Source organism: Coccinella septempunctata, chromosome 5 (assembly GCF_907165205.1).
Source record: "Coccinella septempunctata chromosome 5, icCocSept1.1, whole genome shotgun sequence".
NCBI classification, from domain to species: Eukaryota; Metazoa; Arthropoda; class Insecta; order Coleoptera; family Coccinellidae; genus Coccinella; species Coccinella septempunctata.
The window spans coordinates 1,343,923-1,359,508 of record NC_058193.1 but is presented as its reverse complement, the minus strand read 5'-3'; the positions used below and the strand labels follow the sequence as shown (position 1 = coordinate 1,359,508).

The following is a 15,586-nucleotide window of genomic DNA, read 5'->3' as shown; positions in this document are numbered from 1 at the left end:
CAATAACAGCCCAAGGAAGATCGAATATTAACTGACAATAAACAACCATAGACTCAATAATATTTTATCAAGTCTATGGAGATCAGAAAACATTGATGAGAGTCATTGATGGAAATACACAACCATAGACGCAATAATATATGGAGATCAGAAAATTTGATGAGAAACATTGATGAGTGTTCCAACGATGCCGGATTGTAAAAGTGACGTAGAATGTTTCTGGGAGAATGCCTCCGCGATGTGAATTTCCGTAATTAAAAACAGGCAAAATACAACTGTTAAAATAGAAAAGAAAATACTTTTCCATATATTTGAGATATCAGGATTTCGTTGATATATATTTTGAAATTTAGGAAAATACCCCATTGAATAATCCAAACGAATACATAGGTCATTCATTGAGGCGAACTTATGCTACACTACTTATAGATGGCGGAGCCAACATTGAGTCTTTGAAACGACACGGAGGTTAGAAGACCAGTAGTGTAGCAGAAGGCTACATCGAGGATTCGCTACGAAATAAGAATGAGATTGATGATATTGAGCGTCAACGAATTCCCTGGAACTGGCAACTCAGTCTCTATTGAGGCATCAACTGTTGAACAGAACCCGAGACAGAATTCTACCAGTTCATTATTACATGGTTTCAATTTTTAAAATGCAACATTGACCAATTGTACATCCAATGTAACTTTAACGAATTAAAATGACGTTTGAATTAGAGAAATTCCTCCGGTGTCACCAGGAAAAGGGTTACATAGCAACACTTCTCCTCCTTGGCGGAGGAATAGAATTTTGATCCTCTCAATCGGAAAAGACGTTATTATTGTACGTTTGAAAATAGAAATATGAATTGTGGCCGCTTGATCTCAGGTAAGGTTAACTTTAAGATTAAGCTACTTTCGTTGTGAATGGTTGATAACAATGATTTTTATATTTGTTGCTTCCTTATATGCTAATTTTTGAATTTTTCTAGACTTGAATACAATGACGATGACGTTCGTATAGGTTATAATAGTGTAACGTGGTTTCCTCGGAGAAACTTATCTCGAGCGCCAGCTATTCTTTTCACTAGGAAGAATAGCAAACCTACCAGAGTAGTTGCTAGTCGGAGGCAGAGTTCGCTGTTATCTAGGGTGGTAGCGATAACGAAGCAGTCAAAATCAAATTATGTACCAGTTTATTCTCGCTGTTATCTAGGGTGGAAGCGATAACGAAGTAGTCAAAATTAAATTATGTACCAGTTTATTCACACCTTCGGAAACTGATTATATAAACAACGGAAATATGTGTAGGTATGAAATATGAGCGTATTGATCAGCAAACACACATTCTGGTAATTCGATCCGATCACGAGCACTTCATAAAGTTTATACCGGGTACAGTGAAAAATCAAAGGTTGTTCAATAAAATGCGCCAACCAGAACTGACGAAATGGAAACTAAGGATGACCTCGCGAAGTGAGATATATCTATATCTATACAGTATCGGGATGTAATTAATTGTATTTCTCCAGAAATGAAAGAAACACAACCAGAGCGGATCTACTCGAGACCTTTATTCACTACTCCAAGGCTACGCTCCATGACTGATAGCGAAGAAAAGGTCTATTTTGAGCTCAACTACGGGATTTCACTGACGACGAGCGGTATCTCTTATTCTCTACCCCAAGGGCTTACGCACCATGACTGATAGCGAAGGGAAAAGTCAGACTCGCGAAACAGGGTAAAGTGTGGCCAAAAGATAACAGAAAGCGATACAGTACAGCAGTGTCAAAGAAACAACCGGTGTAGGTCTAATAAAGAAACTGAACGGTATAGACGGGGATCTACCTCCTTTATTCAAGGCACTCGCGGAAAAAAAAAACGAAAAATAAAAATTAATTTCTAAGAGCACTATCTTCGTAACACAAAATTTATTCTGATTTCGTTGAACGGCTCCTCGTTCACACAATCAAAGAAGAATCGCAGAGAAAAGAGTAAGAGAGTGAGACCCGTCGCGGGGAATAATCTGCTTTTATAGGCAAATCCCCCACAATGAAAAATCTGGAAATTCCAGAATGCGACAAGAGTAAAAAACGTCGTCAGCTCCGGTTTATCGCATATCAACATGTTAAGCGGAGAACATGAGAACATGAGCGGCCGCGGCCACGATCACGATCGTGACAACCGCGACTGAACCCCGCTATATCGCTGAACAGAGCGTGAAATTATGTGCGGAATAAGGCGGTGAACACATATGAGCGGCCGCGGCCACGATCACGATCACGATCGAGAAACGTCCCATGCAAATGTCATATTCCGCACATATTATCACGCTCTGTTCAGCGATATAGCGCCGTTCAGTCGCGATGTCTCACGATCGTGATCGTGATCGCGGCCGCTCATATGTGTTCACCACTTAAGGCATACGCAAAAATCTGTATCTAACAAAGGGTGAATTAGGTAGTGAACACATATGAGCGGCCGCGGCCACGATCACGATTACGATCGAGACTCGTCCCATGCAAATGTATTAAGCGGTGAACACATATGAGCGGCCGCGGCCACGATCGTGACAACCGCGACTGAATGCCGCTATGTCGCTGAACAGATCGTGATATTATGTGCGGAATATGACATTTGCATGGGACGCTTCTCGATCGTGATCGTGATCGTGGCCGCGGCCGCTCATATGTGTTCACCGCTTTATTCCGCACATAATATCACGATCTGTTCCGGGATATAGCGCCGTTCAGTCGCGATGTCTCACGATCGTGATCGTGATCGCGGCTGCTCATATGTGTTCACCACTTAAGGCATACGCAAAAATCTGTATCTAACAAAGGGTGAATTAGGTAGTGAACACATATGAGCGGCCGCGGCCACGATCACGATTACGATCGAGACTCGTCCCATGCAAATGTATTAAGCGGTGAACACATATGAGCGGCCGCGGCCACGATCACGATCACGATCGTGACAACCGCGACTGAATGCCGCTATGTCGCTGAACAGATCGTGATATTATGTGCGGAATATGACATTTCCATGGGACGCTTCTCGATCGTGATCGTGATCGTGGCCGCGGCCGCTCATATGTGTTCACCGCTTTATTCCGCACATAATATCACGATCTGTTCCGGGATATAGCGCCGTTCAGTCGCGATGTCTCACGATCGTGATCGTGATCGCGGCTGCTCATATGTGTTCACCACTTAAGGCATACGCAAAAATCTGTATCTAACAAAGGGTGAATTAGGTAGTGAACACATATGAGCGGCCGCGGCCACGATCACGATTACGATCGAGACTCGTCCCATGCAAATGTATTAAGCGGTGAACACATATGAGCGGCCGCGGCCACGATCACGATCACGATCGTGACAACCGCGACTGAATGCCGCTATGTCGCTGAACAGATCGTGATATTATGTGCGGAATATGACATTTCCATGGGACGCTTCTCGATCGTGATCGTGATCGTGGCCGCGGCCGCTCATATGTGTTCACCGCTTTATTCCGCACATAATATCACGATCTGTTCCGGGATATAGCGCCGTTCTGTCGCGATGTCTCACGATCGTGATCGTGATCGTGGCCGCGGCCGCTCATATGTGTTCACCGCTTTATTCCGCACATAATATCACGCTCCGTTCAGCGATATAGCGCCGTTCAGTCGCGATGTCTCACGATCGTGATCGTGATCGCGGCCGCGGCCGCTCATATGTGTTCACCGCTTAATACATTTGCATGGGACGCTTCTCGATCGTGATCGTGATCGTGGCCGCGGCCGCTCATATGTGTTCACCGCTTTATTCCGCACATAATATCACGCTCCGTTCAGCGATTTAGCGCCGTTCAGTCGCGATGTCTCACGATCGTGATCGTGATCGCGGCCGCGGCCGCTCATATGTGTTCACCGCTTAATACATTTGCATGGGACGCTTCTCAATCGTGATCGTGATCGTGGCCGCGGCCGCTCATATGTGTTCACCGCTTTATTCCGCACATAATATCACGCTCCGTTCAGCGATATAGCGCCGTTCAGTCGCGATGTCTCACGATCGTGATCGTGATCGCGGCCGCGGCCGCTCATATGTGTTCACCGCTTAATACATTTGCATGGGACGCTTCTCAATCGTGATCGTGATCGTGGCCGCGGCCGCTCATATGTGTTCACCGCTTTATTCCGCACATAATATCACGCTCCGTTCAGCGATATAGCGCCGTTCAGTCGCGATGTCTCACGATCGTGATCGTGATCGCGGCCGCGGCCGCTCATATGTGTTCACCGCTTAATACATTTGCATGGGACGCTTCTCAATCGTGATCGTGATCGTGGCCGCGGCCGCTCATATGTGTTCACCGCTTTATTCCGCACATAATATCACGCTCCGTTCAGCGATATAGCGCCGTTCAGTCGCGATGTCTCACGATCGTGATCGTGATCGCGGCCGCGGCCGCTCATATGTGTTCACCGCTTAATACATTTGCATGGGACGCTTCTCGATCGTGATCGTGATCGTGGCCGCGGCCGCTCATATGTGTTCACCGCTTTATTCCGCACATAATATCACGCTCCGTTCAGCGATATAGCGCCGTTCAGTCGCGATGTCTCACGATCGTGATCGTGATCGCGGCCGCGGCCGCTCATATGTGTTCACCGCTTAATACATTTGCATGGGACGCTTCTCAATCGTGATCGTGATCGTGGCCGCGGCCGCTCATATGTGTTCACCGCTTTATTCCGCACATAATATCACGCTCCGTTCAGCGATTTAGCGCCGTTCAGTCGCGATGTCTCACGATCGTGATCGTGATCGCGGCCGCGGCCGCTCATATGTGTTCACCGCTTAATACATTTGCATGGGACGCTTCTCAATCGTGATCGTGATCGTGGCCGCGGCCGCTCATATGTGTTCACCGCTTTATTCCGCACATAATATCACGCTCCGTTCAGCGATATAGCGCCGTTCAGTCGCGATGTCTCACGATCGTGATCGTGATCGCGGCCGCGGCCGCTCATATGTGTTCACCGCTTAATACATTTGCATGGGACGCTTCTCAATCGTGATCGTGATCGTGGCCGCGGCCGCTCATATGTGTTCACCGCTTTATTCCGCACATAATATCACGCTCCGTTCAGCGATTTAGCGCCGTTCAGTCGCGATGTCTCACGATCGTGATCGTGATCGCGGCCGCGGCCGCTCATATGTGTTCACCGCTTAATACATTTGCATGGGACGCTTCTCAATCGTGATCGTGATCGTGGCCGCGGCCGCTCATATGTGTTCACCGCTTTATTCCGCACATAATATCACGCTCCGTTCAGCGATTTAGCGCCGTTCAGTCGCGATGTCTCACGATCGTGATCGTGATCGCGGCCGCGGCCGCTCATATGTGTTCACCGCTTAATACATTTGCATGGGACGCTTCTCAATCGTGATCGTGATCGTGGCCGCGGCCGCTCATATGTGTTCACCGCTTTATTCCGCACATAATATCACGCTCCGTTCAGCGATATAGCGCCGTTCAGTCGCGATGTCTCACGATCGTGATCGTGATCGCGGCCGCGGCCGCTCATATGTGTTCACCGCTTAATACATTTGCATGGGACGCTTCTCAATCGTGATCGTGATCGTGGCCGCGGCCGCTCATATGTGTTCACCGCTTTATTCCGCACATAATATCACGCTCCGTTCAGCGATATAGCGCCGTTCAGTCGCGATGTCTCACGATCGTGATCGTGATCGCGGCCGCGGCCGCTCATATGTGTTCACCGCTTAATACATTTGCATGGGACGCTTCTCAATCGTGATCGTGATCGTGGCCGCGGCCGCTCATATGTGTTCACCGCTTTATTCCGCACATAATATCACGCTCCGTTCAGCGATATAGCGCCGTTCAGTCGCGATGTCTCACGATCGTGATCGTGATCGCGGCCGCGGCCGCTCATATGTGTTCACCGCTTAATACATTTGCATGGGACGCTTCTCAATCGTGATCGTGATCGTGGCCGCGGCCGCTCATATGTGTTCACCGCTTTATTCCGCACATAATATCACGCTCCGTTCAGCGATATAGCGCCGTTCAGTCGCGATGTCTCACGATCGTGATCGTGATCGCGGCCGCGGCCGCTCATATGTGTTCACCGCTTAATACATTTGCATGGGACGCTTCTCAATCGTGATCGTGATCGTGGCCGCGGCCGCTCATATGTGTTCACCGCTTTATTCCGCACATAATATCACGCTCCGTTCAGCGATATAGCGCCGTTCAGTCGCGATGTCTCACGATCGTGATCGTGATCGTGGCCGCGGCCGCTCATATGTGTTCACCGCTTAATACATTTGCATGGGACGCTTCTCAATCGTGATCGTGATCGTGGCCGCGGCCGCTCATATGTGTTCACCGCTTTATTCCGCACATAATATCACGCTCCGTTCAGCGATATAGCGCCGTTCAGTCGCGATGTCTCACGATCGTGATCGTGATCGCGGCCGCGGCCGCTCATATGTGTTCACCGCTTAATACATTTGCATGGGACGCTTCTCAATCGTGATCGTGATCGTGGCCGCGGCCGCTCATATGTGTTCACCGCTTTATTCCGCACATAATATCACGCTCCGTTCAGCGATATAGCGCCGTTCAGTCGCGATGTCTCACGATCGTGATCGTGATCGTCGCCGCGGCCGCTCATATGTGTTCACCGCTTAATACATTTGCATGGGACGCTTCTCAATCGTGATCGTGATCGTGGCCGCGGCCGCTCATATGTGTTCACCGCTTTATTCCGCACATAATATCACGCTCCGTTCAGCGATATAGCGCCGTTCAGTCGCGATGTCTCACGATCGTGATCGTGATCGTGGCCGCGGCCGCTCATATGTGTTCACCGCCTAATACATTTGCATGGGACGCTTCTCAATCGTGATCGTGATCGTGGCCGCGGCCGCTCATATGTGTTCACCGCTTTATTCCGCACATAATATCACGCTCCGTTCAGCGATATAGCGCCGTTCAGTCGCGATGTCTCACGATCGTGATCGTGATCGTGGCCGCTCATATGTGTTCACCGCTTTATACGTCGAAATCTTCAACGGCATGCAAGAAAAACAACGTTAAACACTGATGAACGGTTTTTTACATTCACTCTGCCTATCGGAATGAATGTACTGGATATTTGAGAATTAAATATTTTTAAAGGCGGAAATGTGAAATGAAAGGAATGCACTAAGATGAATTCGAATTTTCTCAGAAAATTGGGATTCACTGAAATAGCTAATGCTGAATGAAAAAGATGATCCCTGGGGATCATCTTACACCATAATTTTGTTACATAAAATTCTGGGGCCTAATAATCGTCAAAAGGGTATATCCATAAATTTTTACAGGTTTTTCAGTCAGGAATTATGCCGCGTAAATATAAATATTAATAAATAAATAAAGATCCGCCATTTGAGTTGTTTTATTTTTAATATAAGCTATAATTTCTTTCATAACAAATTTTTCGATTAAGCTTATAGTTTTTGAGTTATTCGTTAAAATCTTAGATTTCAATAGCAAATAACTCGAAAACTATTGATTTTACAAAAAACTTCTTATACGTCTTTGTTCAAATTCTATCCCCCTAACTACTTTTGTCGGATATTTTGGCTCTAATTTGCATTCCGGGGTGTCCGGAAGGGCCGCGTTCGGGGACCAGCGCTCTTATGCAGCTTCGAAGATTAATGGGATTGTATGCGAGGAAGAAGGAGGTAGAGGGAGATTTGAGGGTGTATGTAGTTGCAAAGAGAAAAATGTTCAGTACTGCTTTCAGATCGTAGATTTCCAAGATGATTAAGTGGGCGAAGAAGAAGAAAAAAGTCATTTCGGTGACTGTCGATGACTGTTGATCGAAGGCTTTCATCAAGATCTTTCGTCAGGAGATTAGTATGTGAAAGTGGGGAGTTAACTAGTTGATGGATTTGGATCCATGTGAGAGGTGTTGGAATAAGATTCAGATTTGATGGAGGAATGTTTAACCTGAAGCTCCTCAGAGCAGAAACCCTTTCAAAAATATCACGGAACTTCAATATGCAGACGACTGCGCACTTATCGCTAGCAGCTCAAAGGATCAATAGATAATGTTGGACTCCTATAAACATATATACGAAGCTTTGGGCCTTAGACCCAAATTAAAAAACCAAAATCCTGGTAAGTCCGCCAGAAAGCCTTCAAAAACATATCAGCCTGAAGAATAAAACTCTAGAACAGATCGAGTAGTTCAAATACTTGGGAAGCTTCATAAATACTAGGGCTAACCTGGACACGGAAATACACAACCGTCTCAGTTCGGCATCACGGGCATTCTGGAAGATAAATGACAGAGTGTTTCAAAATCACAACCTCAATCTGAAGACCAAGACAGCTGTACAAAGCAGGGGTCCTCCCAACGCTTCTTTATGGAAGCGAAAGCTGGAGGACCCACAGCTTGAACAAACGCAACAACGCAACAACAAATGCAGAAGTCTTGCAGCGCGCGAGTTGTATAACAATTGAGATCTCAAGTAACGAGGGCTCGACTCAGATGGAGAGGCCACATTCTGAGGATGCAAGACACAACACTCTGGTACACTGGCCAAGAGGCCAGTATAAGCAGTTTAAGGATACACTACATCAATCCCTAAAATCAGTTAATACCAATCATTACTTGAAACAACTAGCGTTAGACAGATCACAGTAGAAATCTTTGGTCCACATTTACAATGGAGACTCGAGAAAGATACAGCTGCGGCCAGATCTGGTTGGTGACTCTCCATGCCCGGAGTGTGAAAGGATCTGTAGGTCACAGTTGGGTCTCTTCAGTCACACAAGGGCACACATTCGCAAGTAGCCCTAAGAAATTATATGTAAGTCTGATCGCACCGATGTTTCTTTTTTTGGGTCTTTTTGTAGATTTATTCTCGTTAACGGGATGACTTATCCAGTCATCCCGTCATCCAGATTGTTCAAAAATACATAAATAATAAGAAGCAACAATTTGCTTCTGGTGAACTTTGTCAAAAAAAAGTACGCACAAATTTATTTTTTTCATAGATGTTCCCTGGGTTCCGAGGTTTAAATCTTACGGTGCTCCACTACATAATTCAATCCATTAAATCTGTATATTTTTGAAATCTACGATTTTTTTCAATTCACAGATGACAAAATCAACAAAAAATCACCTTCGAATAACACAACTGTGCCTCATAATTCGAAATCCAGAAAAGGAAAACATTTTTTTTTTGCGATTGTCAGTGGATTCTACTTGAAGAAGTTCAAGTTTCAGATCTTCGAATACAAAAACTTCTGAGAATTTTTCGACATCTTCAAAATATCAAAATTTGTTGATAACTATAATTTTTTCGTGTATTACAAAATTTTAATAAGTATTTTATATTGTCTAATATTGATTCAAAAAAGGTTTTGTTTATGGAATTTGATTGCCGGTTGTGCAATAATTTGATGTTAGGTTTACTGAGCAGAAGATAGTGCGTTGAATTTTTTAAACTTTCATGCGGTATTTTGGCGTTGAACTGCTCTCAAAAATTTATTCTAAATATATTCTGTTTGTCGTCACTGGTTCAATCTTCGCTAAAATGAATAGTTTTCCAAAGATTCACATCGCGATATGATGATAAGCGATTTGTGGTTCGAGCTATAATCACTTACGTGTTTTTCAATATTTATGAGATATTTTTGAAAAATGTTCAGGCCAAAATACAGCTCAAATTCATTGTGACTAGTCGATGGACTCAGTTTTCGGGCATCGAAAAACTGTGGCATTGGTAATGGTAATGGGAAATATAGTCTACATTCTACAGGACGAAAATTTCAGGTTCAGGATAGATACAAGATTACTAACAGAAGGGTCATTTTCGATGTCAAATTATTATTGATTTATTATAAAAATGTGAAGATTAGAGTGAAATATATCTTTATATCTTGAATCAATCGAAAAGGGTGATATCTGACGAATTCTAACAAACACACCTTTTATGCGTAAAAAAAGTCTAAGCAAACAATTCTGGAAATAATTCCTTCGGATGATTGAAAATTAATAAAACTATAACATAAAAATCCTCAATACCCTCCAAAAACACACAACACTCTATTCAAGGAGTACGGAATAGTATGCTAATCTCTCATAATCATACCCACATTATTAATTCAGTAATCATTGCTGTTGTAAATATTGCTGAAGAAATATGTTTTTTAATTCCGTTTCAGAAAGAGGTGTACATAAGGAAGTAAGATCTCTACCCCTTAATTTTTGACAAATTTTCACCACTAGAAATTCTGGACCATATTGTATAAAAAAATGCTAACTAGTTTATTATTTATGTTAGGTTTGGTTTGCCTAGTTCAAATTATCTCCCATTTTAGATCACCTTTTGTTGCGGTTGACTTGATTAGTTTGAAAAAAATTGAGTCACTTCGGAGATAATGAACTGGTCTTAAAATTTGAATTCCATCGCACGCATAAGTTTGAGAAAATTATGAAAACAGAACTTTCGAGTTCGCCAATTTTTAAATTTTACCGAATATGGCCTGACCATATATAATGTGTGACGTCAACCGGTTAGATCAGGAATGGATATGAAGGTTTTGTCTTCTTTTTTTCATGAACATGATTACACGACCACTCAATTTCATTGACAATCATCTCGCAGGAATATCATGAATTTTTTTCACAGGATTCTCCCAAATCAGTTGATGAATATTGTTTTTACTTACTCTCGTGAAGATGATCGGACACGAAAATACGAAAACATCTTTTACCTAAACTAATTCCCAACTAAATTCAAAATGATAAAAATTGGTTACCAAGAATGATGTTGAGAGGGAACACTGAGTGAATCAGATAAGATTAGATAAAATTATTGTGCATCGAACTCCATTCTGTCTTCTGTCTATAACCGAAACGTTTCCTTGGGAATTTTTGATATGCTTTTGAAGACGGTTTTATTACGAAAATTGTATAGAGTGATGCAAATTCGAAGGTTTCTTGTAGTTTTAAATATTTGAAGCTGTCGCTTTTTCAAAAATATACAGGCTGTTCTCAAAAGTGAATTTTTTAAAGAAGGTAGAAGTCATCAAAGTAAGTCATTTCACCAAAAACGTCTTTATGAAATATCCAAAATGATTGAGCCATAACCTCTAGTAGTTTGACAAAATTTCATTTAATTTCTAGTACGGGACTATGAAAGTGCTCGCGAGTCTGAGTAGTTGGATCCGGTCACTTGAAAAAATTGTTGTATCGTGTGATTCAGGGTGAAGAAAATCGAGATAGTTCATTGGAAGTGCTTTTTTTGACATAGTGCTATTATTGTTACCCAATTTCGGCAATTTCACCCCATTTTTACGAGGATTGTAGAAGGGTTAGAATGAAAGAAGATTGTGATGACCATTGTTGAAAAATTGTGAATAATTCAGACAGATTTCATTGATTTTGAACTAATATTATATTTTTTACACTTTGAATTTTTTTGTTAGTTGGTATCGACATGAGCCATTTTATAAAATCGTTTGAGTTATTAAATAATGAGAAAATTTCTACAATCCCCTCTTAAAAATCCAATATCCTGAACGAAAGCATATAGTTTTCAAGAAATAAATTTTTACGATTGCTTTGTGATAATTCAGATAAATATGATCGTATTATGTACATTTCAGTGAACATTTTCAATTTTCTGTATAGGTAGGTGATTTTTCGTGAAACGCTTTATCTTGACCAGTTCTACCTTCTGTTGAAAAAAGAAGCCTCACCTTTGAATACACCATACACCCTGTATTCAAAATGACATCTAAAAGAAGTTCAGGGAATACAAAACATATTCAGGCAATTCCCAATCTCTCAAAACTTCACTATCTTAATTCTACTTATCTAATCTAATAGAGGTCTATCGGTGTGAACCCTGGAGGAAATGCGGAAAACAAAATGCTCCCTGTATAATATGTCGATGGAAGGAATTCTCGCACAGAATCACTTTTACCGAATTCTTATTCTGTATATCTTCTAGCTGACTGAATATCTCGGGTGAAGTTTCTGTTCTGATAATAATAATACTAATTACTATAACCTTCACTTTCATCCATGATTGAATAGATTTACATAATTGAAACACTATCAGGCAAGTAGACTACTTCTTATTCTCCCGATTCTTACAAACACAAAATTCCACCGAATATTCTTCTTGTTGCTCTTGAATATCTTGACCTCTTTCTGGAGAGTCAGTCTTTTCTGAACTATTCTGAATTTTGATTAACGTCTCTTTAAACATTCTTTCATTGAATGACCAGTGTTTTGTATTATCGCTATCACGTCTTTCAATCTATCTTATACTTCCGATTTCTCTTTCAAATAATAGCCCATTCTAAACTGGGTGCAGCTGTCCTTGAAGATGAGCAGATCTTTTTTTCTGGAGGGAAAAATCAAAAGATCCAACTAAATCCGCGCCGAAACTAATTCTCCTGCAGTTGTTGATTTCTATCTTCTACCAAAAGTTAATCGATGTATCTTTCCAAATATACAAGGCTCACAAACTTCATTATCCATTCTGAATTTGATATTCATTTCTCTGTCAAGTTTTGCCTCTACATATCGTTCGTCTTGGTGTCCCTATCTCTCATGATATAATTGCAGCATATAGTAGTTTGCTTCAGCAATACTGCAGTGAACTTCTGATTCTGGAATGATGGGTTTGATATTCAACTTGAATAATCCTCCATCAACATCCCTAGTTCCTGTTATTACTTTGGTTTCAACTTTAAAAGTGCACTTAGTAGATGTAGATCTAAAAACATTTCTGCTTGAAGTCTTATCATGTGCCGCCAACACCGAAATAGTTATTTGTGCAATCAGTTGGGAAAAGCATTATTTTTCGTAATGAGCGTATTTCTCGCGCTTCCCTGGTTGAGCAAAAGAACGCGAAATACGAAAAATAGTGTTTCCCAACGTGTTTCACACAATATTTTTTCTTTGTTGTTCTTAGGTTGTGGTCCATTTAGTTAGTCGTTTCGAAACGTCGGCGTTGTATTGAAGAACAATAAATAAAATTAGTCCAAGAATCCCAATATTCTTTCATTTCATTTAATATTTTTTCTAATTTTGCATAGGATGTTGCTATGAATTCAAATCAAAATTACCAGAATCGTCTGTAAAAGCTTGTCTTGGAGATTCCTTTAAAATCGTCTAGTGACTGAAATTATTCAATTTTTCACTCTGTTACTATGAAAGCAAATATCGTTTAATCATCAGTTGCGAAATATTTTACTTTGAGTAACTGGTTGCGAAAATTAAAACGTTTCAAAACGTCAATGAGTTTCAAAAAAGTCACTTTAAATGTCAAAATTAGAAAAAAAGATTTTTTGATATGCTTGGAACAAACCAAATTCCACTTAGTGTCAGCAACTCTTCTTTGATTGAATTTCCTTTTCGAACAGGATACATGAACTGAATTGTACCTTTTCCAACTGTTTCTAGTACTTCTGACCCCGCGGCCTTCATACTACAAGAATTTTCAAACTTTTGAAAATCAGAAAAATAAATTGGGGTATTCGTGACATGCTTAGTGGCTGCATTATCCATCCACCAAATTGACCTATCTTCCTCTTCAACTAAAACTTCTTTGACAGATAGAGCGTCCTCTTTGATTTTGGTTTTCAATTTTGGTTTATTTTTGGGTGGTCGACAGCCAGCTATCCACTTTTTACAATTCTTGACTCAATGACGTTTTCCTTTATAGCTAGTCATTGCAACTGCTATTTTTAATCATTTTCACCTTTGTATTGCTCTTTTCTATTACTTAGGCCTCTGAGTTTTAATCTCAACTTGACAAATATTTTTTTTTCATGTAACTCTGATTAACACAATGAATAGTAATACTTCAGCAGGTATAAGTTGACGAAGATTGAAAGAGACGTAAAGTAGAAGGTTATCTATACCCGATGTATCAATCCGTCTGGAAACAACAGAAGAGTTATTGTAAATAAATCCTTTTATAGTGACACTATCACCCCGGAACAACTTGTAATTTGGAATGTTGATCAGTGAGTCCTGTATATCAACGTATAACCATGATTCAGCAATGAAAATAAATAATGGATTGTGAACAGTAACGAAGGATAAAAACTCAGTATATTTTGAGAGGAGAGATTGAATCTCGGATTGAATATTAGTGTAAATAAAACTGCTCTCGTTCATTGTGCGAATTAGTTTTGCGTAACTTGGGATACGTTAGAAATCTGCAGGGTGATTTTTTTAGTATTTCATTAGACGTGTTCGAGGATGGAATTGTAACATAGATTCAAGATTTTGGATTTTCGTTTCAGAATACATGAACTTGAATTGTAAAATATTTTCAAGCACAATCTAGTTACGGTTTTACCGGAAACGAATGTAACTTTTTTATTTCAAATGCAACACCCTGTATATTTATACATATTCGAATTCTTCGTCAAATTTCACACTATTTGTTGGATGATATGCGCGATTTTCGAATTATAGCCTGATTATCAAATTTTTGAAAAAGAATATTGTCACAAATTAGTGTCCATACCTTCGAAATCCCTAATTGAAATAATTCTTTTTTGTGAAAGTAGAACAAAAGAAAGTAAGATTATACTGTTCCTTGTATAACTTTTCAGGAAATATTATACAGGGTGTTTGAAACAGGGCTCCAAAGTGAGACCCAATAAAACTGTATCTTACTTTTTTCGAATGGCAACCTATAATTTTGTAATTCCAATCCATTGCTCGTCAAAAACTAGTTAGGGGTGTCTTAAATATTTCATGCCTTTAGAATCCGTAATTTTGCCGTTATTGAATGAAATTCGAATTTCACGACTAAACCAGGTTTCGCACAGTCAGATTCATTTTTATGCTTGTGTTCTTTGAAGTAGACTGATCTACAAAAATAACACCTTGAAGTGAGGGTGCGGGCTGCATTATTGGGATTATCACCTGAACCTGAATAAATAAGAAAAGCTACATTAGATGGACTTCGTAGAAGAATTGATAAATATATGGAGGTAGTGGGTCAACATTCTGAAGATTTATTGTAGTATTAGTTTCCTGTTGTTAAGAAAATTGCTGTGATAGTTTTGAACTGAGATATCATTCATTATCTGTAACTGAATTCACTCGAGTCCGTTTAGGGTTATTGCTTCCACTACGGAAAAAATTGTTATGATACTTCCTGAACTTTGATTTTGTCAGAATTCGTAAATGTGAATTTCTTTCTTTAAATTTCTAATTATCCTTTTTAAGATTTTTTACATTCGCCGCGAATAAAGAACATACTTTTGATATATCATTCCAGTGTAATTTTGCCTTGCTAACAACAAAGATCCTATCTGTAAAATGTGATGAATGTAAAATAATATAATCAAACATCTACTAACCGGGAAGAGATAAATCAAAATTATGTTTTGCAATCAAGTTCTATTCTTCGACATAATATATAAAATAAAACATGAAAAGTTTGTTGAAAATGTTGAAATACCAGAGACAACGAGACGGTCAACTCCTTCACTAAATTTGTCCGATTCAGGCTATGTCAATCATCTTTGTCTATTTCACT

At 40.7% G+C, this 15,586-nt stretch overlaps 1 protein-coding gene across 3 annotated transcripts in view; it reads right to left on the bottom strand.

The window, feature by feature from the left end:
- The window catches only part of LOC123314254 (caspase Dronc-like), a 54,365-nt gene extending 43,509 nt beyond the window's left edge, over positions 1-10,856 (bottom strand). For 2 of the 3 annotated variants that reach the window (XM_044899416.1, XM_044899417.1), the window contains exon 1: positions 10,740-10,856. In XM_044899416.1, coding sequence (XP_044755351.1) covers positions 10,740-10,777 — 38 coding nt within the window. In that variant the 5' untranslated portion in view covers positions 10,778-10,856. The remainder of the gene's footprint in view (positions 1-10,739) is intronic. The other variant, XM_044899418.1, reaches the window with a different exon arrangement.
- Between the last annotated feature and the right edge of the window lie 4,730 nt (positions 10,857-15,586).